This window comes from Sinohyriopsis cumingii, chromosome 11 (assembly GCF_028554795.1).
Source record: "Sinohyriopsis cumingii isolate HCF-2022 chromosome 11, ASM2855479v2, whole genome shotgun sequence".
In the NCBI taxonomy this organism is placed as follows: Eukaryota; Metazoa; Mollusca; class Bivalvia; order Unionida; family Unionidae; genus Sinohyriopsis; species Sinohyriopsis cumingii.
In genome coordinates, this window is record NC_142971.1 from 57,149,008 (window position 1) to 57,176,703 (window position 27,696).

General features: G+C 37.0%; 1 protein-coding gene across 1 annotated transcript in view; it reads right to left on the reverse strand.

The window, feature by feature from the left end:
• LOC149788509 (uncharacterized) overlaps nucleotides 1-27,696 on the reverse strand; it is a 77,495-nt gene that overhangs the window by 38,152 nt on the left and 11,647 nt on the right. The window contains exons 3-7 of the mRNA XM_089974507.1: nucleotides 14,551-14,706; nucleotides 12,557-12,672; nucleotides 8,445-8,583; nucleotides 1,004-1,182; nucleotides 191-238 (exon numbers count right to left, since the gene is read on the reverse strand). Coding sequence (XP_089830633.1) covers nucleotides 191-238; nucleotides 1,004-1,182; nucleotides 8,445-8,583; nucleotides 12,557-12,672; nucleotides 14,551-14,706 — 638 coding nt within the window. The remainder of the gene's footprint in view (nucleotides 1-190; nucleotides 239-1,003; nucleotides 1,183-8,444; nucleotides 8,584-12,556; nucleotides 12,673-14,550; nucleotides 14,707-27,696) is intronic.

Consider the following 27,696-nt stretch of genomic DNA (forward strand, 5'->3'; position numbering starts at 1 on the left):
CTCCCAAGAGTTCATTCCCAGGGCTTCACTATCATGAATGACTTGTTGCAAATAGTTCTAATGAGGGCAGCCCAGAAATCAGGGATTTGTTTTAGATGAGGGACCACTGTTTGTGTCAAAACAGCTTATCAGTCTGAGAATGGAATGTGACATGGCAATGTAAAAGATGCATGATTTCATTTTGACTCACCTGTAATAGGTACTGCCCTGGTATAACATCTCTGAAAGTATGCTCGAACTAGAAAAATAAATTACACCAAGATGAAAATAATGAAAATAGTATACGTTAAAAAACAAGACAAGCATAAAGCATGCATAAAATCATTGTGTAGTGTTTTTGTATTGACTTTATTTTTGTATCAGCTATAGTGCACCAGAACATATTTGGGATTCTGCTAAAAATCATGTACTGAATTGCTGACTAATAGATTGTGAGACCATGCAGTCACTCCCATCTTCTCTAATTATGAAAAGCTATTCTTTAAGCTGTTCCTTTTAGACCTCAATGAAACTTGAAATTTACAGTCTTCAATCAAATCTTAAATCAAGGTGCAAACTAATAATTAAAAGTTAATTTGCTAAGGAAAATAATGAAACTGTAAACAAATTTAAATCAATGTTAAATACTAGCATTGAATGATTCCATATATCAGGTAGACAAGTTATCTCATGCATATTTCTGTGTGTGTGTCCATGCATATTTCTGTGTGTGTGTCCAAGCATATTTCTGTGTGTGTCCATGCATATTTCAGTGTGTGTGTCCATGCATATTTCTGTGTGTGTGTCCAATCCATAGCCAAAGTGATTGGTTTAAAGGAGGAAACAACATCAGATAATTCCTTTACTTTCCTTGTTTCTTTCTATTCCCATTCACCTGATCTTTTTTAAATCATAACTGTATCTGGATATAATTTACCATCCTTAAGTTCATAATAAATATATGCTGTATTCATTAATTAAATAGATGACATGTTTGTGTTGGTGTAATGTGTGCCATCCTTACAATGTAAATTTGAACCCTCTGCTTCCTCCACTGTTCTGTATTGGGTAAAGGCATCAGAGTGACCTCAAACTCTGTAAAGCTGAACTCTGCTGGTGGTTTCTTAAAGACCAGGGTCACTTTGCGTAGATCAGAGTCATTCTTAAAGGATATGGAAGTTGACCAATCCATAGCCAAAGTGACTGGTTTAAAGGAGGAAACAACATCAGATAATTCCTTTACTTTCCTTGTTTCTTTCTATTCCCATTCACCTGATCTTTTTTAAATCATAACTGTATCTGGATATAATTTACCATCCTTAAGTTCATAATAAATATATGCTGTATTCATTAATTAAATAGATGACATGTATGCTTACTATCCAGATTTTAGAGTATAATATAAATGGGATTTCACTATATAATAATTAAATTTAGCTCTCTGCAAGAAGAGTACCCTTAATGGAACATTATTTACCCACCCCATGTTTAACAGTTTGCTAGGTGGATAAATGAAATCTGTGGAAAGAAACCACTTTTCTTCTTCAGTCACAGTGACTTTTTGCTTTGACCTCAAAATCAATAGGCTTTTTTTTTAATTACACTAAATAAACTCTGTCTATGAAGTTTGGTCTAGGTCAGTGATGTAGAATTAATGATATCATTTTCTTCTTCCAGTCAATGACTTGTCCTTTGCTTTTTTTTCTTACCCCAAATCAATTGGCTTTTTCATTCCCTGAGTGTTTGCCATCCACAAACTATAATCAAGATATGTGATGTAAAAATAATGTCATTGTGTGGAAACATTTTTCTTTCTTCAGTCAAAGCGACCTTACCATTTGACCTAAAAATCAATAGGCTTCTTCCTTATGCCTAGTGCAAGCCATCCACAAAATGTGGTAACTATAAAATCAACTTACTGCGTGGAAACCATTTTTCTTACAGTCAGTGACTGTGACCTTTAACCCCAAAATTGACAAGACTTCTTCTGAACCGCAATCACAATTTATCCATAAACCTGTTAAGGTATGTGATGCAGGACTAATTTTACTGTGTGGGACTCATTTTGTTTCTTTCAATCAGGCACCTTGTCCTTGAATTATTCCTCACAAGAAATACAAATTACCCACATAGTTTGGTAACTCTATCATGAATGGAGAACTTATAAGCATTATTGTGCACCATTTCCCTTTTTTAGTCAGTGACCTTAACCTTAGACCTTTCGACCCTGAAATCATAAATGTAGTTGGGGGGGTAAACTAATTTTAATTATACAATACTTGCCCATGGCTATTGTTTAGCTTTATTTTTCGTGTCAAAACAATGTACCGTCCATTTGATGTGCCTACATCCTCCCTTAAAGTGAAGAATTTTTAGTATAATGCAATTCCTCATGCAACTCCCTTGTCCCTCAGGCATTATGTGCAAAACAAGCACAGCTAACTCATCCATTTCATAGCCGGTTGCTACATCAGGGCATCAAAGTGAGGTGGTAGGAGGGCATTTGACAATAGCCATGGGTAAGTAATGCATAATCAAAATTAGCTTTACCTCCCAGAAAGCTATGTTTTAATAGCAGTAATATCTTATCCATGGCTATTGTTGAGTTGAATCTGTCAGTAAGGAGGGCTGGCTGAAGCTCCATTAAAATGATAAACAGAGAAAATGGAAAATTCTCACCATTGGTGGAGATGTCCATGTTATTGAAGGTTGGTATTTTTTGGGGCCACATGTTGTGCAATAACAATGGGATCCAGATAAATTATGTCTGTGCTTTGTTGTGATAATGAGCAGAGGTAAAAGGAGGAAAAGGAGGAAAAGGTAGTATAATGGGAATGCCAAAATGCTGCCTTCAGGATGTCCTCCAAGGAGGAGTGATTAAAGTAGGTCCAGGAGATAGCAACAGCTTTAACCTCATGTGCTTTAAGTTTAATAAAGGAAAGGCCTTGATCAGAAAGAGACTGGTATGCTCTTTTGATTGTGGTGACTATCCATTGTGAAACTGTGGCGGCCACCCTTTTTTTTTCCTTTGGATGCCTTAAGATAGAAATGGAGTGCCCTCACAGGACATAAAAGCCTATCTTTATCATTCACAGCACACATTTGACTGAGACGGGTGATTTCTACTGGCAGTGGAGATACAGAACGTAACTGATTTTTGGCTAAAAATCCTGGTTGACAAAGAAGGGAAACAGAATCATAATTCCCATTAAACCAGAAAACTCCAGTGTCTATAAATAAGGCATAAATCTCACTTCATTATTGTGCTGAGGCGAGTGCAAGTAGAAAGAGTCTGGAGAGTGTGGTCCTGAAAAAAAGCCTCACTCAATGGTTCATAGAGGGTCTTGGTTAATGACCATAAAACATAAAAAAGATTCCATCTAGGCATAAGAGAGCACATGGCAGGTCTCTGCAGCTCAAAATACTTAATAAGACTGGCAAGGTGCAAATCCGAACCAATTAATATGCTTTGAGAGAATGTAAGTGTGTTAGAAATGGCAGCTCTACAGCCGTTGATAGTGGATAAAGAGCATTTCTTGTTCTCAAAGAGAAACAAGGAAAGCAGCCACAAAGCTAGGATCAACATGTTACCTAATGCACCAATCACAGAAGATTCTCCGCCTGCTATCAGTGACCTTGGATGATGAAGCTCTCCTGGCTTGAATGATGCAACTGGCAACTCAGCCCGAAAAATTGTTTTGGTGGACAGATCGCTTGAGATGAGCCAAGTGTGAAGGTGGAGAATTTGTGGGTTGTTGCAGAGGAGGGATCCCTGATGTTGCAACAGAAGACCCCTCCTGAGAGGAAGAGACCTGGGTTGAGCAATCAACAGGTCTAGAAGAGTGCTGAAGCACGGAGGCAAGAGAGTGGCTATGAGAATGGTCTGAGCAGTGGAAGTTCTAGCTTTTTGCAGTACTTGAGGAATCAGTCAGAATGGTGGGAATGTGTAAGTGAACAGCTAATTCCACTGGAGACTGAACTGCCCAAGCTGCTTGATTCAGGACAGGAGAAACAAATAATGGAAGTCTGTTGTTGAGGCTGGTGGCAAACAGATCCACTAGGGGCCTTTCCCACAGCAAGTACAGGGACTATGTAACAGAACGGTCAAGAGTCCATTCTGTGAGGATAGCTCTGCCAGTTCTTCTTCCACACAAAGAGAAAGGGCATGTGTACCTCCTTGGCATCGGAGATAAGCTACAACAGACATGTTGTCGGAGGAGACTATGACACATCAACCCCTCTCTTGATGCACCCTTGCAACACTAGGTATACAGCCTTCATTTCTATGTTGCTTATGTGGAGGAATGATTTGGACAGGGTCCAATATCCCTGTAGAATGGACAGTGTCCAATGTCCCTGTAGAATGGGTGGGGTACAATGTCCCTCTAGAATGGACAGGGTCCAATGTCCCTGTAGAATGAGTGGGGTCCAATATCCTTGTAGAAAGGATGGGGGCTAATGTCCCTGTAGAATGGACTGGGTCCAATGTCTCTGTAGAATGGACAGGGTCCAATGTCCCTGTACAATGGATGGGGTCCAATATCCCTGTACAATGGATGGGGTCCAATATCCCTGTACAATGGAGTCCAATATGTCCCTCTAGAATGGATGGGGTCCAATATCCCTGTAAAATGTATGGAGTCCAATATCCCTGTAGAATGGACAGTGTCTAATACCCTCTGGTTCTAAATTAGTGCCCCAACTGGAATGATACATGTCAGTGAGCAGATAGGAGTGGCGTTTGGATGCATGCATGGGAACTACAATTATGAATCTGTCACAATTCATCCACCTATGCAAATGGTGATGAAATGCTGGTCCTAGAAAGATTACAGATGATTGAGAATCTTTGTGAGGTTTCCACCTTGTGAGAAGGAGGAACTGTATAGGTCACATATGGAGACATCCTATCAGAACCAAATCGGCAACAACATTCAAGGTTCCCAGAAGGGAGATGTACAGTCAAGCAGCCACAGAAGTTACTGCTCATAGCATTTCTAACAGGGCCAGTATTCAATCATTCCAATCCAGTCGAATTCAGACTAAGTTCTGGTTTATGAAGAAATTCATCTCCACTTAAACAAAGTCTTGCAATGGAGTGAGTTCAGATTTTTTGAGGCTGGGCAAAAGGCCAAACTGAGTTACCATGGATCAACAGTGGTACAGATCCTGATGAAGGGACTGGATTTGATCAGCCAGTCATCAAAATACTGGAGAAACAGTAATCCCAGTAACTGGAGGTATCCCGCCACAATTCCCATAACTTGAGTAAAAGCTCTGGGTGCTAAAGAAATTCTTAATGGTAGGACCAGAATTGAAAAAATTTCTGATCCAAGCAAAATCGGAGATATTTGCAGTGAGGAAGAAATATGGGAATGTGTAGATAGGCATGCTAAATGTGGACGGAGACTGCCCAATCGGTCAAAGTATATTCTGGATTGAGGAGGTGGTCTCCATCTAAAATGGTTCTTCCAGAAGAAATTGGTTTAAAGGAGAGAGGTCGATCATAATGCAAAACTTTCCACTTTTCTTGGTGACTAGGAAGATTGTTCATGACCCTCAATAATGCCCCTTTCTGTAAAAAGATGTGCACTTCCTCCCTCATTTTCACCAGATTGGATTGATGAAGAAAGATGGGGGTCCTGGATAGAGGAGCTAGTTCCAGAAAACGGAGTCAGTACCCCTTGTTCAATATAGAAAGGACCCAACCATCGCTTGTGATGCTCGACCCCACCCTCTCTTTTGGGAAAAGAAGAGGGGTGTGGAAACTGCCTCCTTCTTTTCCAGGTTCATCGGGCAAGTCTGTGTTTCAGTTTCTGGAAGCCAGATAGACAAGAGGGAAGAGGCTCAGTTTGAGGTTGCATATTGGATTCAGGCTGTGTCTGCTTGAAGAACATAGCAGAAGGCCCTTGAGGCCAATTCACATTGACACACTTCCTGGCTGATTGCTATGGGCCAGGAGTAGATGTGAAGGATCTATGTTGATGATCAAACAAGTCCTAAGATGCCATAGAAGGAATGATGTTTCCACAAACAGACTCTCCGCTTCAAGTGGAGCAGCCCTAAGGATGTTTTTGCTGTAATCAAGAAGCACCTTTTAAGAGTCCAAAGCAACAACATGGCAGACGTGAAGAAGTTCTGCAGACAAAGCCACAGAAACAGAAAGTGCATGCCGAGATGTCTTGGCCACCACTTCCAGCACACATTGAAGGGCGGCTGGTTCAAGGATGCTTCCCTCAGCATACTAAACGAAACAGCTGAAAAGAGATCAGCATGAGAAGCTATGGTGACAAGCAGTCAGGCTCTCTGTTCCAAAGTTTCAATATCTTTAATGGAAAGGCATGCACAGGCTCTGCTCTGCTCGAAATACCTACCTTGGCCACACCAGGTATCAAGTTGGGGTTGTTTCGTGGGCCACTTTGGGGAATGTACCCAACAGCTGGCATAAAGAGACCAAGGACTGCAATCTTGAGGAGGGAACAGATCAACCTTGAGAACCTCACAGCAATTTCCTCGATCGAAGAAAAATAAGGAAGGAGAATGAGGTCTGGATTAGGTTGAGCTCCTGAGATCTTTCAGGCTGGAAAGGATCTTTTTGGACTGTGTTTGGGGCATATGTCACGGGGTAACAGACGATAGACTTCATTTATTACCATGTCAAAAGACCATACCTCTTCTTCCACATCTAACAAAGATGAGGAAGCAGGTGTAAGAGCAGGCATCACTTGTGCTTCCTCCATGTCAAACTCATTAGAGTCTACTACAATGGAGATAGCATCATCGAGGAAACTCTGAGCTGGAGAGTGTGTAGACATCACTAAGTCCCTAGGAGGTGAAGAGGGTATAGGAACACTCTGCCCTAAGTCACATACTGCAAAAGATGGTGAGTGGCTGAAGGAGTGACAAGAGCTGGAGAGATATAAGAATGTCTGTCAGTCCTGGAAGAAGTGATGCCTCTAACCTTCCAAATGGTTTCCACTGGATGATGAGGTGATGGCAGGACATGGGTTTCAGAATCGCCTGTGTTATGAGAGCAGTGAATCACCTCTGTGGGAGGCAGTGACACACTGTATTTCCTTAACAATGGATGTAGCAACATGCAGGGAGGGGTATTCTGGTCAGAAGACCTCTTATTTTCAGCAACAGAGAAGCCAGACATTTTTGAGGAAGAAGGAGAATGAAGCTTCTTCTTTCTCTGATAAGTGTGGCTGGAGTCTGCAAGATTCCAGCTTTCTGCTGATCACGATTTACAAAATATACAATGATTTTTTTTCTTGTACATTTGGAACATTTAATACAGCCAGGCTGTGTCCCAGGAAGACTTCTTGTGGCCACACCTTCCCACAGACCGTGTTGACATTATTCCTTAATATAATAAATAAATTAAAATATTTATAATAACAAGTAGAACTCACCTTGTTTGTATGTATCCCGCATATGGTGTACACCTACATGACCTCTATAGACGTGTAAACCGCAGCATAAATTTACCAGTCTTTTTCAATATAAGAAAGAGAGTTCTCAGTGTTTTATACAATTTTTAGTAAGAAAATGAAGTATGCATACATACAATAACAATGTGAACAAATTCAACTCGTTGAATTAAATATCTAGAATAGATACCTTATACGATGTGGTTCCTGTGGAGTCAATCACAGCATCTAGTGAGCATACTGTCATTATTCTGTGCATAAATGACTTACTAGTACCTTGATATAAAATGATTCTGATACTAATGTATCCAAACCCTGCAGGTGTACATAAAGTAACCGCAAATCACTGGAGGAACCGAAACTGAAGAGAAAAGGTTACCACATAAATATTTGGAAAAACGAATGGACAACAAAACACCATTAGATTATAATGATTTTTAAGGCCAGGTCACAATTGCGGTTAAAAAAAACACTGCACCACTCAAATTTTCTCTGGTATTTGGCAGATGTCTGATCACATCCATGTCCTTGAAAAATATGTGCTAGCTGTGCTTGTTTTTGCACGTATCATACAACCGAGTTGCATGATGAATTGCGTTCTACTGACAATTCTTTACTCAAAGGGAGGACGTATGAATATCAAGCGGATGATTTTACAGCAAGAAAAAGGAAGCTAAACAATAGCCATGGGTAATTTATTGCTGCTATTCAAAGCTTTATTCATTATTCAACATTCAAGCCATCCATATAGTCTGGTAATTGCTGATGGTGGAGAACACAAGTTATTGTATGGAAACCATTTTTCTTCTTTAAGTCAAAGTAACCTTAACCTTTGACCTTTTGATCAGAAATCAATATGATTCTTCCTTACACAGACAAATGGACAGACAGAAAATAATAATACGGCAGTCATATAACAAAATCTCTTAAACAAACTTCTAATATACAGAGAGATAATCTGCAAACAAATGTCAAATTGAAACTAAACATATATACAAATACAAAACAGTTACATTTCAGATATAGACTTACCACTGCGTTTATATGGTACTGTTATTCCAAGAGCTACATAAAAGTTCCAGTCAAATGTGCCTGGCATTGGTAGACAGTTTAATATCACATAATATGTGGCTGCTACCTGCACTGGAAATAATGTCACACTGAAAACTGTCTGAAAAAATAATTATGAAATTGTCTGCAAGAAGAATCAAAAGGTTTCACCAATATTTTTTACTAGAAATGGATTACTACTAAGAGTAAAAGCAATTTAATTAAAATTGTCAGAACACACAAGCTACCCCTTCTTCTGTGGCAAATTATTTAGAATTGTTACAAAACATGAGCTACCCCTTCTTCTGTGGCAAATTATTTAGAATTGTCACAAAATAAAAATTACCCCTTCTTCTGTGGCAAATTATTTAGAATTGTTACAAAACATGAATTACCCCTTCTTCTGTGGCAAATTATTCAGAATTCTTACAAAACATGAATTACCCCAACTTTTGTGGCAAATTATTTAGAATTTTTACAAAACACGACTTACCCCTTCTTCCATGGCAAATTATTTAGAATTGTTACAAATTACAAATTACCCCTTCTTTTGTGGCAAATTTAGAATTGTTACAAAACATGAACTACCCTGGCTTTTACAGTAAATGACTGCAATTGCTAGAGGACACAAGTTTACGCTGCTTCTGTGGAAAGTCATTACAACTGTTAGAACACACATGGTATCACTGCTTCTATGGCAATTTATTCCAACTGTTAAAACACATAGCATCACTGCTTCTGTGGTAATATTATAGAATTGTTAGAACACAAACGGTACCCCTGCTTCTGTGGCAGTTAATTACAATCGTTAGAACACATCAGTTACCCTTGCTTCTGTGACAGTTTATCCAAGTCAACAGTGGGTCCTTGTCTGGTCTCATGCTTGCTTGGAGAAGGAACTGGAGAGGACACAAGTCCCACAAGGAGAACTAATTCCACAGCAAAGGGGTCACACTACCAGGTGAAGTGGGTGGCTAATTTGTCTAAAGTATGTAAGCTTTGCCTTCTGTTTGGAAAGTTAAATGAGTTAACACTGTGATTTTTTAAATGTTCACCGAGTTACAATAGCTGATGAGCTTTGAGATTGCATGTCCCTCAACCTAGCCAGGTAGTTCCAGTATTGTGCTGTAGCCTGAGGGAAAATGTAGGGGTCGTCCATTAATTATGTCAACAAAATGGGGGAAGGGGGGTTGAAGAAGTTTGACAATTGTTGACATGGGGGAGGGGGAGTTCAAGATAAATTGACGTCAACAATGTTTTTTTACAATAAATTTAATAAATAAATAAAAAAAGGAAATTTGTCAGTGCGTTGGTATGGCACATACTCGCTCGCCCGTCAACAGCCCACCAGTTTAATCCTAAACTGGTTGAGCTCTTGCCAAGGATGTCATAGTCTTGCATCATCATATTTTGTTTTTATTCAATGTAGATTGTAGACTGTAGACAGATTTTTAAGGGAAGCTGTTACTAAATTCAAAGACTGCACTGAGCCATAGACATCTAAATAGTATAGCTATCCATGGACTTCTATTAAATAGCATCTATGTTATATGTATAGATGCTATATATATTGAAGTCCATGAGCTATCCCTCCAAGGATAGATAACTGAGCCTAGGAAACTTGAGAGCTTGACTATTATACAGTCATCTTTAACATAATACATAAAATAAATTATGTAGCCTACACAAGCACACAACTTCTTCAACCAGATGCAGTAACCTTAATGCCTTACAAATATTGTACACTTTGATAACAGACTCTTGTTCATTTCAGGCAAATGCCCCCCCCCCCTTTGCATGTGGGGTCACTGAAAGTCTGACAGTTGTTGACATGGGGGTGGGGGTAAAAAAAATTGCCTAAAAATTGTTGACATAATTAATGGACGTCCCCGTATTGCATGCATCAAATGCACTGATAAACACTTGCACATTCACATGTATGGTTTTAATAGCTGAATCATCATTAACCATTTCCGAAGCAAGTTATCATATCCTGATTTCTTCAAGTTATTATTTGATGATGACAACATACTAATTTGTATGTAAATAGCAATCTGTGTTTTAAGAATAGACTCAGTGAAAAACACTTTCTAGCTTTAAAAAATTGAAGATTTTAACAGCTGTGTCTGCATTATCGTCTTCATAAATCTGTCATGGGGAAGTAATGGCAGACATTGCTTTGTCTACGAAGTACAACTTCATTAGACTGTCTGTTTCAATAAATCATTGGGCAAATTTGTAAAGAAAACTCATAGACTGCAAAGTCTACATTTTATGTGATTGAGGATCCAGCTTCATCCTAAAAATTTGGGTCAGTAACATATGAGTGGCCATAATGGATGTCTGAGCAGCATGATTTTCATTTACTAAGAGCTAGATCATAGGATGAATGTGTTTTCAAGGCAAAACTCTGAGTAGTTTAGGTCAAATAGTGATAACAAACTTGTGCCAACAGATGAAGGAACGAGGGACAACAGATGACAGACAAATCACAATCCCAAAAGCAGGCCCTCCCATAAGCCGATATATGACCATCAGAGCTAAAAATGAGGGTACAGTTTCTTTGACAATCCTGATACCATGAGCGTGAAGAGTCAAAGGACAAAAATGACAGTATTTGGTATGTTGGGTATGACTAAGTCATCAGACTGGGATCACATATTTTTTCATTTTTGCCCTCCATTAACTATTAACTGAGGCAGTATTTAGCTGGGAAGAGGGTAGCAAACCAATATTACCTGGTGATATTTTACAATGCTCCTTCATTTTATCATGCCAGGATAAAGCAAGTGTCAATGGACCATTACAGTGATGCATGGAGAAAAAAAATTTCTGGATCATTTTAGTGATGCATGTGAAAAATTTCTGGACCTTTGCAGTGATGCCTGTGACAAGAATCAATGGACCAATACTGTGATGTATGTGACATGTGTCAATGGTCCATTACAGTGATACTTGTGACATGTGTCAATGGCTCATTACAGTGATGCTTCTGACAAGTGTCAATGGACCATTACAGTTATGCATGTGAAAATGTCTGGACCATTAAACTGATGCATGTGACAAGTATCAACGGACAATTACAGTTATGCTTGTGACAAGTGTCAATGGACCATTACAGTTATGCTTGTGACAAGTGTCAATGTACTATTACAGCGATGTGTGTGAGACAAGTGCATGACAATCTAATTAAGTGCTCTGTTTTGATCGCCAAATTGCAAAAGGGTTTTTTGCATTGTTGCAATCAAATAAAAGAAGACCTGCTTTGAGTTATCCTGTTAATTACAACTTTTGAATGTAATCAAGTAAAGGGGGGGGGGTGGAATAAAAGAAAGTTACAAAGTCATGCAAATCTGTAAATCCTGTACTGATCACAGTCATGTGTCCATTCAACTCATTTCAATTAAGCAAGTAAATGTTCTTTTAATTATTAAAATGTCAGTGAGATAATTAAGGCATATAAGATTAATCCATGGCTTATGCTACTCATTCACAATTGTGATTGTGGATAGCAAAAGAGCCAAGCAAAAGCCATCCTCTGGTCATGAAAAGCCTAGTTTTTACAGACACTGTATTCATTATGGAGAAACAAGTTGCAAAGTTGACTGTTAACTTGACATTTCCAAACTTGCACTGAAAAACCTTATCACAGCTTCAACAGTTTAACAATAGAACAATAAAAAATCTAGTTTCAATGTTATTGTTTCTCTACATAAATGTGTCATTTTTGTGTCTTATTTTGTTCTAAATCAACAATGACACTAGAATGTATCCAAATTTACATTCAAAATTCTGTGCCACAATGTTTTTGCTGCTATAATACATAATGTGTCTTAAAGGATCTAGGAGTACTTTTTTGAAAATAATATTCAATGACTGGTTATCTTGACACAATAAAGGTAATCTTTACACAAAAGTGAACCTCTGTCAAAAAACCTATTAATTATTTAATCACATTTATTCACAATGAATTATATAACAAGTATTCAACATTTTCTCTCACACATGCTTGGTGCATGTTTCTGGACTCCTTTGCATGCATGTTATATTACTAGACTCCTATTCATCTAACTTAAGCTACATGAAATGGCTACCTTTATGTTTTCTGGCATAAGAGTTTGATTGCTCAGGTCGACAATTTTGCAGGACTCACCAACCACATGGGAATTAAAATAGTGCAATTCAAATCCCTCAAGATTGGACAAATTTCCTAAAAATAAAACAAAAACAAAAACTGAAATTCGAATAATTTTCTTAATTTCACAAAGTAGATTAAAAAGCACGCTGCATCACTTGTTGCTATACTGTATATTAATAAAGTAGACTGTATAGCTTGTTTGTATACTGTACATCAAAAAAGTAAACTGTATATCTTGTTGCTATACTGTATATCAAAAAAGTAGATTGTACAATTTGTTGCTATACTGTATATCAACAAAGGAGAATGTACAGCTCCTTGCTATACTGTTTATCAACAAAGTAGACTGTAGCTTGTTGCTATACTGTATATCAACAAAGCAGAAATTGTACAGTTTGTTGCTATACTGTATATCAACAAAGAATGTACAGCTTGTTGCTACACTGTACATCAGCAAAGAATGTACATATTGTTGCTATACTGTATATAAACAAAGTAGACTGTATAGCTTGTTGCTATACTGTATATCAATAAAGTAGACTGTATAGCTTGTTGCTATACTGTATATCAACAAAGTAGAATGTACAGCTTGTTGCTATACTGTATATCAACAAAGTAGACTATACCTTGTTGCTATACTGTATATCAACAAAGTAGAATGTATAGCTTGTTGCTATACTGTACATCAACAAAGCAGAATGTACATATTGTTGCTATACTGTATATCAACAAAGTAGACCATAGTTTGTTGCTATACTGTATATCAATAAAGCAGACTGTATAGCTTGTTGATATACTGTATATCAACAAAGTAGAATGTACAGCTTGTTGCTATACTGTATAAACGGGTCAAAAAAATTATGTTTTTCCTCTGTATTTTAAAGTGCAACTAGAAAGTCCAGATCATTTGGCATCATTGTAGAACTACATTTATCTTCCTTTCTATAATACCACCCACTTTAGTGTATCTTAAATGACCTTGATGCTACAGAGCTTGGAAGTAGGCTACTACCTCCTGATGCATAAATGAGATGCCTGGGGTTAATGAGTTAACCCTTTAACTGAGGTGAAGATGTTATTGCTTATATTGTTATGTTTAATGCTTTAACTGTGCTGGGCAGTTTACCACTCATGGTTATTTTTTAATGCTTTAACTGTGGTAAAGACATTACCACTCATTTTTAATTGTTTAACTCTTTAACTGTGGTGAAGATGTTAACATTTACAGTGATTTGTTTTAATTATGTAAAGATGTTAACATTTATAGGATTTGTTTTAATTATGTAAAGATGTTAGCACTCATAGTAAAATTTATATTTTGACATCATAAAAAAGAAATGGAAACAACTTGAATTTTCATGATACCTATTGTTGTAATGTGCATGGCACAATTTTTTCAAAGCACTTGTTGCTTAAATGCATTGGATTTTGTTTGGTACTGTACCATATACATCACCCTTCCATTTCTTCAAAACATTTCTGGCCTGTTTTTCTGTGAAAATTTAACCAATATCCAGATAACAAAATGTACTTTGTTCTGGACTATTCATCTGTCAAAACTTAATAGAACCAATATCCAGATAATAAAATGTATTTTGGTCTGGACTGTTCTGTCAAAACTTAATTCAACCAATATCCAGATAACAAAATGTATTTTGTTCTGGACTGTTCTTCTGCCAAAACTTAATTGAACCAATAGCCAGATAACAAAATTTATTTTGTTCTGGACTGTTCTTCTGTCAAAACTTAACAGAACCAATAGCCAGATAACAAAATATATTTTGTTCTGGACTGTCCTACTGTCAAAACTTAACCAAACCAATATCAAGATAACAACTCACTCTCTATAATCACTGATACATTATACAAACAACAACAACAAACACTTGTACACCCATCCACCCACATTTCCAAAACACTGTCAAGAAAGTTGGCAGGTACAATTCTTACCACTCTCTGGAGGACTGAAGGTAACATTCAGACCATAAAAGGTGTTGTTTTCATAAAGCATGATATCGATGAAACCAGGTTTTCCTGGAATGGCACCCTCATTCACGGACTGGTACAGACCTGGATGCAGAGCTGACAATTGAGGTAGCATGCAAGCTAGAAAAAAAAGGAAAATTATGATAGAAAGAAAGAAAAAAATGTACAGTCTAATATTCCATTTTATTTTTGCAAATGTCACACATGTAACCTTACCCATCCCATGTGATTAAAAACAACCTATTTTCAGGTAATTTTATTTTAAACTATCAAGGGTCTTTAATAGTTTTGGTTCAGCAATGACTGTACAGTAACTTGCTGATGTACCAATTATTGGAAGGCTTAGAGATGCACAACATTTTGGTTTTGGTTTGTTTAAGATATTTGCCAGGAGGCTTTGATTAGTTGGGCAATGTGAGTAAGATGTCATGCCCATGGACACAACATGGCAGCCAACCATGCCTGGCCTAGGATTGGAATACTGTACAGCACATTTATTTTACAAGATTGCTCTCTCTCCATTCTTTACCAAACTAATCTTACTGATAAATTTTTTTATCAACGAAAAGTTTTAATTACATTTTGTAGTTCTCTTTAGCATCAATTATTCAATTTAATCATAAAGGTGTGTTATTTTGCTAATTAATGTAATTTGTTTTATTGAAATTGATGCATTCTATATTTTAAAATTATTTTTATATAATCTGTTTCGATTTTCCTTCAAGAAGAATAGCACAGCTCCAAATGTGTCATTCTGAATAGTCATCATCCTTTGTTACCTCCCTTTGCATTAACTGGCAAAAAAGGCACATGCTTTCTATCAAGTCTGGTTTCATTCTATTCAGTGGCTTTAGATAAAAAATTGTTTAGTAATAGTGGCCATATTGTCAAATTTGGTAAAATTCAGCAAAGAACAAAGTCATTTTTCATTTTTCATTTTTTAGTAATGGGAACATGTTTGATGGTAAATCAGCATCAGTTTTTTATTTTAAAAAAATAAAATCCATCGATATCAGGATGTTTTCCATAAATCTGGTCAAATTCTGTTGAGTAGTTTTTGACAAGACACTTAAAGACTTTTCTATTTTTAATAACAGTGTCAATATTTGATGGTAGATCAACAGCATTTTAATAAAATTTAAAGACCTTCATGCCAAATTGCATACTTTCGAATTTGGTCAAATTTTGTTTAGTAAATTCTGATAGGAAATCATTTTTAAATTTATTTATTTTTGGTAATGATGCCAAATTTGAAAGTGAGTCAACATCATTTGCACAGAACTAAAAGTCACTTATGCCAGGACTGCTTTCTGTCAAAATGTATTTAGTGGATTTTAAGTCATTTAAAGGTTAATCCGTTTATAGTTGTGCCAAACATATTTAATGGTAGGCAGCATCATTTGAACAAATCTGAAAGACCTTCATGCAATGATGCTGTCTTTCAACATTTGTGAAATTATGCTGAGCAGTTTTTTGTAAAATTAAAGGACAATGAAAGCTGACTGGGCCATATGGTCACTTGAACTTAAAAAGGAATTTGTCAAATGGCATAATAATAGGCTCATTCTACATTTATCCCATAATTAATAGTCCTCTATGGTGGCGCTCTACAGTTTCATATTTTGCATAGGGTTAGGATTTTAAGAAAAAGAATTTCCCTGGCTTTCCTCATTGGTTTTACTGGCTATTTAAAAAAGACCTTGTATATCTTAGGTATAGTTCAAAGAACCTTTAATTCCCTTTATTTTGGTGTATGATTGATGGGTGTAATATGGGTTATAGAGTATACAGCTTGGCCTTGCTCCAGATGTGCACCTTTCAAAAAAGTGCTAGCTCCACTTGTCATTTTCACTCCCTGAACTTCAGAAGTAAATTGTATAAAAAAGAGATGATAACTTTTTTTTACATTTTATACATTTGGTATTTCATTCATCAATGCACTTTCAGAAGCTGGTATTGTCAAGTCTGAGAAAATTCATTTTCCCTATTTTATCAGCTGCTATGGATAGTGTACTTTAGAATAATTCAGGCTCATTTGTTTAGCACAAGGGAGCATTCATTTTAGTTAGCAGTGTGTTTAAATCATGTAAAATTTCCAAAAGTACAATATCCAAAGAAATATCATCCACATTACATTAATGTAGCATAGAGGTATGCCACCATTCTCTCCAGTGCATGTTTTAAATGCAAACAACTTCACCTTACATATGTCACTCTCTCAAAAGTAAATAATAACTGGTTAACGCACCCTATGCAGCTAAATGATTTTTTTTTATCTATCCCATAATTAATAGTCCTCTATGCAGCTAAATGAAATATTTGATCAAAATATATATATATATATATATATATATATATATATATATATATATATATATATATATATATATATGTACATGTACTAAGAACTTCAAGTACTGTGCTAATTGTTGTTGTTGTTGTAGGGTTTAACGTCTTTTTTCAGCACACAATAGGCTATACATGGCAGCCAGTATTCATGGTAGAAGAAGAACCCTAGAAAAAACACAGAAAGAACCACCGACCCACAAGAAGCTACTGGCAAGCTTTCTCACATACCCACACTGGCCGAATCCAGGACTCAAACCCACACAGACAGAGATGAGATGACAGTGATCTGTAACGGAGAGCGCTTTAGACCACTCGGCCACTTGGGGCCCCCAAGTAATGTGCTAAAGCAGCTCAATTCAATCCATACATTTTTGGGATTTTTTTCTTCTTCAAATTTGTTTTGTTAAACATCATATATATTATAATTATTGGTATATATAACATACTAATCATTTTCAGCACTGGACTAAACCAGTTCAGTTTGATGCATAAATGAAATTTGGGATTTTGTTTTCACAGGGATAGGGTTGGTGTGCTAGGGTTTTCTATGAAAAACAGGCACGGTCGGCCAACATGAAACACACATATAAAGACTTATAAAAATGGTATCAACAGGTGCCTCGCTAGGCGCTCAGCATTAAGACTCTGGTTAGTGTTAGGACTGGTCGGCCTGGTGTCAGGATAATGTGACTAGGTGGGACATCATGCTACAAGTCTGCAGCATTATGCCCCAGTGCTAGACATCACTATAAACTGCCACACTGCAGACATCATAGCATATGACTGAAAAATTGTTAAAGCAACATTAAAAATCCAAATCACACACACACACACATACATTAAGCCAAGTTTTCATCTTAGCTGAATCAAGCAGGATACAAATACAAGTTCCTGACTGGAAAGGTCATGAGACTGTAAGTGAGACAAACGTGAGTATGACCTTGAGATATATGTATTCAGTATACAAATGGACATAGGTGAAAATTCTTTTTTAATCCAATTAATCCAAGATGGCATGATGGGTACAGACAGATCTGATGGCTGTGCTGGTGACTGTGACACTTGGGGTCTAACTGAATGCAAATATTTGTCATCAAAACCCAGAAAGTGTAATAACTGCTAGAGTTCATGAATAATAACATCCTATTATTCATAAATGAGGTTTTCTATTTACCGATTGCCTACACCCTGAGTGCCCTGTTATTAAAACATTAAGACTTGCCCATGTTATTAAACAGGGTGCAATCTGATGTGTGTGGGCCTGTACCATCAGTACATTTACTAGCCTTGAAAGCAAACAGCATGCCTAACAAACCATCACAAATCCCCATGTTTTTCTACTGCATATTTTAACCTCCACTCCATCATGCACCCATTTTAGCACATTCTACCTTCTACCCTTCACCAGTACTACATATTATACCCTCTACCTACCCCCACCCCACTCCCAATGCCCAGTACTACATATTCTGCCATTCTACCCCAACTCCACCCAAACCCCAGTACTAAATCTTCTACCCTCCACCCACCCCACCCATTTTTACTGCATAATGTAACCCACATTCCACCAACAACCCCAGAACAACATATTCTACCCTTAACCCACACCCACTCCTATCACTGCATATTTTACCCTCAACCCAATGAAGAGTCAGCCAGAAGTCATAATGCAAATCTGCCACACATGAGATGTGTCCATACTGGCTATGACTGTATATATACATTTTAATTGGAAAATAGCTGAAAACAATTCCCTTGTAATTGAACAGTTTGTACAAGTAACCCAAACTGATCCCCAATACATTCCAGAGGCAGGTCAGCCAAGGAAGGCTCTCCACTTGAAGATGGTTACCTGATGGGGGTAAACAACTACAATGTTTTATGAATTTCCAACCAGCAGTTTAAAAGATGTAGGGTAATAAACTGAGATAATTGGACAAACAGATGGTATCACAATATTGCCCATGAAAGCAATATTAGGCATCAAAAGTGTGTGTTCATTTGTGAATAGTTTCTATCACTAGTTTTAAACTGTTACCATCTAGACAAGATGTGAGATTCAAGGTATTGCAGATATATGCCATGATCTGATCATTGCACAATTTTTCAAATCACGATGAGAATTGATAAATATCTTCTGAATGGTTGAGGTCCTTATGACATGTATTTCTTCAATGGTTGAGGTCCTTATGACATGTTGTATTTCTTCAATGGTTGAGGTCCTTATAACATGTTGCATTTCCTGAATGGTTTGTAGGTCCTTCTTTATAACATGTTGTATTTCCTGAATGGTTTGTAGGTCCTCATGACCTGATGTATTTCCCAAATGGTTGAGGTCCTTATGACATGTTGTATTTCCTGAATGGTTGAGGTCCTTATGACATGTTGTAATTCCTGAATGGTTGAAGTCTTTATGATATGTTGTAATTCTTGAATGGTTGAGGTCCTTATGGCATGTTGTATTTCCTCAATGGTTGAGGTCCTTATGACATGTTTTGTTTCCTGAATGGTTGTAGGTCCTTATGACATGTTGTAATTCCTGAATGGTTGAGGTCCTTATGACATGTTGTATTTCTTCAATGGTTGAGGTCCTTATAACATGTTGCATTTCCTGAATGGTTTGTAGGTCCTTCTTTATAACATGTTGTATTTCCTGAATGGTTTGTAGGTCCTTATGACCTGATGTATTTCCCAAATGGTTGAGGTCTTTATGACATGTTGTATTTCCTAAATGGTTGAGGTCCTTATGACATGTTGTAATTCCTGAATGGTTGAGGTCCTTATGATATGTTGTAATTCTTGAATGGTTGAGGTCCTTATGGCATGTTGTATTTCCTCAATGGTTGAGGTCCTTATGACATGTTTTGTTTCCTGAATGGTTCGTAGGTCCTCATGACCTGATGTATTTCCCAAATGGTTGAGGTCCTTATGACATGTTGTATTTCCCAAATGGTTGAGGTCCTTATAACATGTTGTATTTCCTGAATGGTTGTAGGTCCTTATAACATGTTGTACTTCCCAAATGGTTGTAGGTCCTTATGACATGTTGTATTTCCCAAATGGTTGAGGTCCTTATAACATGTTGTATTTCCTGAATGGTTGTAGGTCCTTATAACATGTTGTACTTCCCAAATGGTTGTAGGTCCTTATGTTGTACTTCACAAATGGTTGTAGGTCCTTATGACATGTTGTATTTCCTGAATGGTTGAGTTCCTTATGACATGTTGTATTTCCTGAATGGTTGTAGGTCCTTATGACATGTATTTCCTGAATGGTTGTAGGTCCTTATGACATGTTGCATTTCCTGAATGGTTGAGGTCCTTATGACATGTTTTATTTCTTCAATGGTTGAGGTCCTTATGACATGTATTTCCTCAATGGTGAGGTTATTTGACATGTATTATTGAAAATACATCTACAGTACTCACAAATGATTACTGAAACATGAGTGTTTTCTAGAGTACTGCATCATGACATGAGTGTTTGCAAGAGTGCTGCATCATGCCCTGAGTGTTAGCAAGAGTGCTGCATCATGCCATGGGTGTTTGCTAGAGTACTGCATTATGCCATGAGTGTTTGCAGGAGTACTTCATCATGCCATGAATGTTTGTTAGTGTACTGCATCATGTTATGAGTGTTTGCAAGAGTACTGCATCATGCCATGAGTGTTTGCAAGAGTACTACATCAGGTCAGGAGTGTTTGCTAGAGTACTGCATCATGTCGAGAGTGTTTGCTAGAGTACTGCATCATGCCATGTTGAATGTTTGCAAGAGTACTGCATCAGGTCAGGACATGAGTATTTGTGTTATGAGCAGGAGTTTTATTATCTACAATATATTGTGTATCACACTCAGCCGGTGAATGAGGTTAACTATTTCCACTTCCACCTGATGCTGATTAAAATGTAATATAATAATTTCCTGCTGTTAAAAGATCCTTCTTTATACATATGCACTGGCTTTATGTTTTGAATTATGTCTAATGCACCCCAGGGAAATCAGGTTTTGGACTGCATTCTTAGCTAAAATTGTATGCAGATCATGTGAGAATAATGAGGAGGATGACTTGACTTCAACAAGAGACATGCTAATTATACTTATTGCTTGTGTATTGATACCATAATAAATACTTTATTTGATGCGGTAACTCAGTATGCATAACATACTACTCTCCCCTGAGGCCTCACAATGAACAAACTATTTTAAATGCATGAGAAAATAAAATGAATGCATGGTGATACATGTAATCAGGTAAAATTGTAGCATTTGTGTACAAAGGAGAATGTATGATGGATCAATCCCTTCAAAATCAAGGGTCTGAATTACATACAAAAACGCTTAAGTGCTGGGAATCAGTTTACATTTATAGACTGTTCTGTATTCTATGATAGTTCTATATATTTCAAGAAAAAAGCAAAGTTTTTAGCCAATAATGTTTCTCCAAGAATATTTACCTGATCACATTAATATTTGCAAGAATCTCAAGTACCTCTAAAATTCAGTGATTGTGGAAAGAAAAGATTTGTCTTTCCTGTGCATATACCATATAGATGAAAGAAACTCTTCCCAGCCCTTCCTTACCTTAATTACCTTACCTTAACACTGCTAATTGGCTATGGCTATTTATTCAGTTTCAGCTTAACCGTACCTCAATGAGAATGCCTGCATTTGTGGGAGGTATGGGAGGATTTCACTGTAATGCAATTTGTAAAGAGTCCTCTAAGAAACATAATTTACTAAAATATTTACCTTCTCCTTTACATATATTCCATGATCACATTACCATCAGAAGAATAGGCAGCAAGAGAAGACAATGCTGAGCACCCCATCTCTATTGTGGTCATCCTCAAGGGAATATGGATTCTCCCTGTATGAGTATAAACTGCACTCACGATATGAGGCAAGTAATTAGCTGACCATTGAATAAGAGAAAAGGAACCATGTGATTTTTTCTTACAGAGTAAAACCTTTTTTCTTTTCTCTTCATTAAAATGCTCATGGAAGTGAGACCTGCTGTCACCTGAAGGTGTACTGAGGTTAAAATTGTTGCCTTTGAGAGGTATTCTGCTAAAAGGTGCCAACTGATGGGCTATGGAATGAATAGCATGCTAAAAGGTGCCAACTGATGGACCAAGGAATGAATAGCATGCTAAAAGGTGCCAACTGATGGGCCAAGGAATGAATAGCATGCTAAAAGGTGCCAACTGATAGCCAAGGAATAAATATCATGCTAAAAGGTGATAACTGATGGGCCAAGGAATGAATGGCATGCTAAAAGGTGCCAACTGATGGGCCAAGGAGTGAATAGCATGCTAAAAGGTGCCAACTGATGGGCCAAGGAATGAATCAGTTTATGGGTGAATGAGCCCAGGCAAGTGTCTCATTTTATGAGATCCAAGTTTGATTTGGATTCCCATGCATTATCACTTTTTTGACCAGATGAAAAATTGTTCCCAAAGTCAAATCTAGCACACAGGAAGTAGCAACCACATTTTGCAACATCTCAAGGGTGGCATGTAAGAAACAGGTGTCCACCTTATAAAACAGCAGTATGGACATACTGACCACAGCAATGTTTTTCTTCCTCAGCGACAACAGCTCAGTGCTGAACATGGCGAATATGTGTTTGATACCAGCATGGAGAGAATGATGCTCAGTTTATGAAAAGAACACCTTGGAATTGCTGGATTTCTATCAGTCAGGTAGTCATATTCCTGGTTACTGAGCATGGCCAATTGGATTGGTCAGTCGGCAGCATTATACAGCCAAGACTGTAAATTGGATCATCCATGTCCAAAATATACCACAAGCATATGGACACTATAGGCACTCAGGCAAAGCTCAGAATGTGGGGGGAACTAACACCAACTAGGTACCCTAGAAAAGGGAAAAAAGTATCATGTCAGCTCAGAGCCATAACTGGAGAAATATGAGGAACAGTGAAGAAAAAATTCACCTGAGGACAGCAACAGTTTAGTCATTTCTTAAATAAGTCACCACATCTGTGATTCTGACAATGAATGTGGAGACACATTTGGCAGGAATTCTGCAACCTCTTATTCTTCCATATGCATGTGACCTGATGTAATGATCACTGCGGGCACTGGACACGTCACCTGGGGATTGGGGGGGGGGCTATCATTATCCCCACCAGCCAGTAATGATGTATTCAGATACAAACACAGGCTATTGCAATCCATGCCTTTGGATTTGCCACATCCATCTCTGGTCTTAAACCCTTGTTGCAGTACTGTGGACCATACAATTTCTGAACATGAAGCATAAACACTGTCTACAGAGTTTAATGAACACTTGGAACATGCAAGGCAGGTCAACTACAGGCCATCAGTTGCCATAAATCTGTTTAATCTGATTCACTTCATCCTGTCTACACATTTTCTTAAAGGCAATAACAATAAAACATGAACATCATTCATAAAATAATGATCGCAATATACAGTAAATACCTTTATACTCAACGAACTTCATCAATATATGGTCAATAGTCTACAAAATGTAACATGGATTTGATAAGAACCATGGGATTTGATGAGAACCATGATATTTTAATGAGAACCATAGGATTTGATGAGAACCATGACATTTGATGAGAACCATGGGATTTTATAAGAACCATGGGATTTTTTATGTAGATCATTGTGAAAGCCAAAACTGACTAACTATAGCCATCTAACAGTGGAAAGGGGAAGGGTTGGTTTTCTTCCATTCACCTACATCTCAGATAGATAGGAAAGACAAAAAGTTTTTGTTTTTCTGCAATTTCTGGATTCAAGTGGAATTTCTTCCTAAGATTAATGTGACTGGGCTGTATTCAAGTAGATATGTCATTTTCATATATTTGGGAAGTTGTTTGATTGTGTTCTTAAATTTACAGAATTATAACTATCACAAGGTTATCTTACAAAAAAAACTTGATATCTGGTACTGGTTATTTATGGACAATAAAAGGAAGTTTGAAATGGTTCATCATTGATCTAATGAAGTTCTTGTGTTATGAGATGTAATGAAAAATGTTACAATTTAAGGTGTAAAAACAAAATATTCCAAAAGAGAAATCTTCTCTTTTAAAACTGACTACTGAAATTTCAAGCTGAATGCTTGGGTCATTGACCATCACTAGGTTAATGAAGCCAATTGCTAACCAGACCTTTTAGATGAGTGACATGTGCACCTCACAGGGATAGTTGGACTTTGTATCATTACCAGTTACATTTGGGGACTAGTCAGCAGAAAAGTGGTTTCAACCACCTGACATCTGAAGATGAATGTTAAAATATTGCAGGAGAATAATGTAGTGTTTTAGGTATGAGGCTACTAACTAACCAGCTAAGGTCATCCATATATAATTTTTAGTGGTTGAATGCACCCGACTATGAGACATGAACTGGGCTCAATTCTCAATGTGACACATTTACACTTTGTATCCCTCCCATTTTACAATCTTCAACTATTTTGATAAATAAGTCACCATTCCAGCAGCCTAGTGGTAGGGGCATCCACCCTAGATGTAAGAGGTTGCAGCTTTGAACCCCAGGCCAAGACATACCAAAGACTTATAAAAATGGTACTAACAGCTGCCTCGCTTGATGCTCAGCATTAAGAGGCTAGTGTCTAAGGACTGGTTGGCCTGGTGTCAGGATAATGTGACTGGGTGGATCATTATGCTACATGTCTGCGGCATGATGCCCCAGTGTTAGACATCCACATAAACTGCCACACTGCAGATATCATAGCAATATGACTGAAAAGTTGTTAAAGCTATGTTAAAAATCCAAATCACACACACATACACTATAAATAAAACCTATGAAAACCCACTGTACAGATAATGCTGCACAAATCATAAAAACAAACTGTGCTCAAAGGTTTATTTAGCTCTAAGTACTGGTATGTTTATTTCAAAGAATGAAATTCCACTTACATGTCCAAATGAAAGAGTTGTCATTTGCATTTCAAAGCACTAGATGACATACTATACATAAAATTGAATGAGTAACATGACTTAAAGCACTAATAAACAACAGTATGACAGATATAGACGTTAAGTATCACTTAAGTCAAGATTACTCCTCATCTATTGTTTAACAAAACAGACACTTGTCTGAAATGACCTTAAATAAGTCAGGCAATAAGTCTCAACAAAATGACAAGATGGCTTCAACAATTTAATCTGGAGTAGGACTGAATGATTTCAACTTATGGTGTTTGTACTTTAAATATCAGTTAATGTACAACTAATTACAACAGGAGGTGAAGTGTTTTAAGAACTTGGAAAATAACATATTCTGTTTGTCTGTTTACATTTTCCTTTTTGTATCAATTTAAATTTAAGCCAAGTTTCTGTACCGCAGTAACTGATGGAGTGATCGAGTTCCATCATGCTTTGCAAGACTAACAAGCATGGCTATGGCTTGACTGATAAATGTACTAATGTAAGAAAACATTTTGTCTGAAAATATATAACAATATAATGATAAATCAATTTTGCTGGTGTATAAAAAAATGTGTCTGAAAATATAAAACAATTAACTGTCACTGTTATCAGGTAAGTGACAATTTGAAACAGGCCACATATCACTTTAAAAACTATCAAAATGTTATTAAAGTGCATCATCTTTGCTAGGAAAAGAGTGTTGATCCACTTCATTCCACACTGATCCTTGGCATATGTAGTTTAAGTTAAAACAGTTTATTCAACCCTTGGCCTACGTAATTAGCCAAAACAGTGTACTCAACCCTTGGCCTATGTAGTTAGCCAAAACGGTTTTGTACTCAACCCTTGACATATGCAGCTATAGCCTAAACAGTGTACTCACCCCTTGACCTATGTAGTTAGCCAAAACAGTTTATTCAACCCTTGGCCAATGTAGTTAGCCAAAACAGTGTACTCAACCCTTGGCATATGTAGTTAGCCAAAACAGTGTACTCAACCCTTGATATATGCAGCTATTGCCTAAACAGTGCACTCACCCCTTGACCTATGTAGTTAGTCAAAACAGTGTACTCAACCCTTGACATATGCAGCTATAGTCAAAACTGTGTACTCAACTCTTCACCTATGTAGTTAGCCAAAACAGTGTCCTCAACCCTTGATATATGCAGCTATAGGCTAAACAGTGTACTTACCCCTTGACCTATGTAGTTAGTCAAAACAGTGTACTCAACCAGTGCCCTGTTGATCCACTTCATTCCACATGGGCCCTTGACATATGTAATAAGCCAAAACAGTGTACACAACCCTTAACATAGCTAGCTAGCCAAAATAGTGTACACAACCCTAGACACGTAGCTATCCAAAACAGTGTATTCAACCAGTGCCCTGTTGATCCACTTCATTCCACATGGGCCCTTAACATTAAACTATAACCAAAGTAATGTAGCAGCAGAGATTTCTCTGCTGCTAATGTATTCAACCTGAGTGCCCTGTTGTGACTGCAGGAGTTAATGTCCATTTTAAGCAAAATCAAATGACCCATGAAGGTGCATAGCAGAGTATCCTGTGGCTTGTGACACTTCCTAAACTGATTAGGATACACTAACTGGACATGACAATATAAATACATGCTGTCTACAGCAATGCAACACCTTTAGGTCAGGCTCATTACCCTTAGTGGCTTTGTGCTTGATAGCTTGGGGATATATAATGGCATGCCAGCTGACATAATTATAGTTTTAGCAATGTTATTCAGGTAAAAATGGCAATTTATATTAGAAATAGATTCATAACAAACTGATTTTTGTTTATTAATAATAAATTTTAATGGTACAAGTTGACTGTTTGCCAGTATTTGGATTTTTCTAAGCATTATCACCTTTTTAATGAGTATCACCTTTCTATCTAGCTATGGAATATGCTACAACACATTTTGCACAGGATGCTTGATATAAGTGTTAAGGCTCATAAAACTAAAAAAGTTTGATGGGATTCCAGATCTTTGAGATCTGGCTGTTTCCAACAATACAAACAGTTGTTTTTCAAGGAATCTTTAACGAGTTTTTCAAGGAATCCAAAAGGTGTTTTTCAAGGAATCCCTAAGTTATTTTCAGAAATCCATAATGTGTTTTTAAAAGATCAATAAGGTGCTTTCAAGAAATCCATAAGGTCTTTCCAAAAAATCAATAAGGTGATTTTAAGAAATCCATAAGGTGTTTTCAAGGAACCTGTAAGGTGTTTTCAAGGAACCTGTAAGATGTTTTCAAGGATTTCCATAGAAGTTCTGAAGTAGTATTTATTCTTACAGAAACTGAACTTTCTTCACATTGGTCACTTAAAACTTAATTACAAAACAGAAAAGAAAAAAGACAATGAATTAGCATGCATTAAAGAAATGCAGACATTACAACAGTTTTATGAAAACAGTGATGAGTTTTTCCACAAATTCAAAGACTTTTCAATTATAAAGCCACCCGATGAATTTAAGGATTTATAATGTCACAAGAACCATGGCTAACACTGACAGAAACTAACTGTTATCCAATTAGCATTTTAGTAAAGGTATGCAGTATTAGAAGTATACAGTGGTAACTATTTTATTCTGCTGGTATCTAACATGGTACATTTTGACTGTACTGGTACTTTGATAGTTTCCATCAGTAAAGAATTATGAAAATTCAAGACAATATTTTCTATTTCAAGAAAGGAGGACTTTCTCATACTTTCAAACAAGTTTACATTTTTGGAAAGATGTGTTTTATGCATGATCAGAAGTGGATGACTATCTCACCACAAACACTGAACAA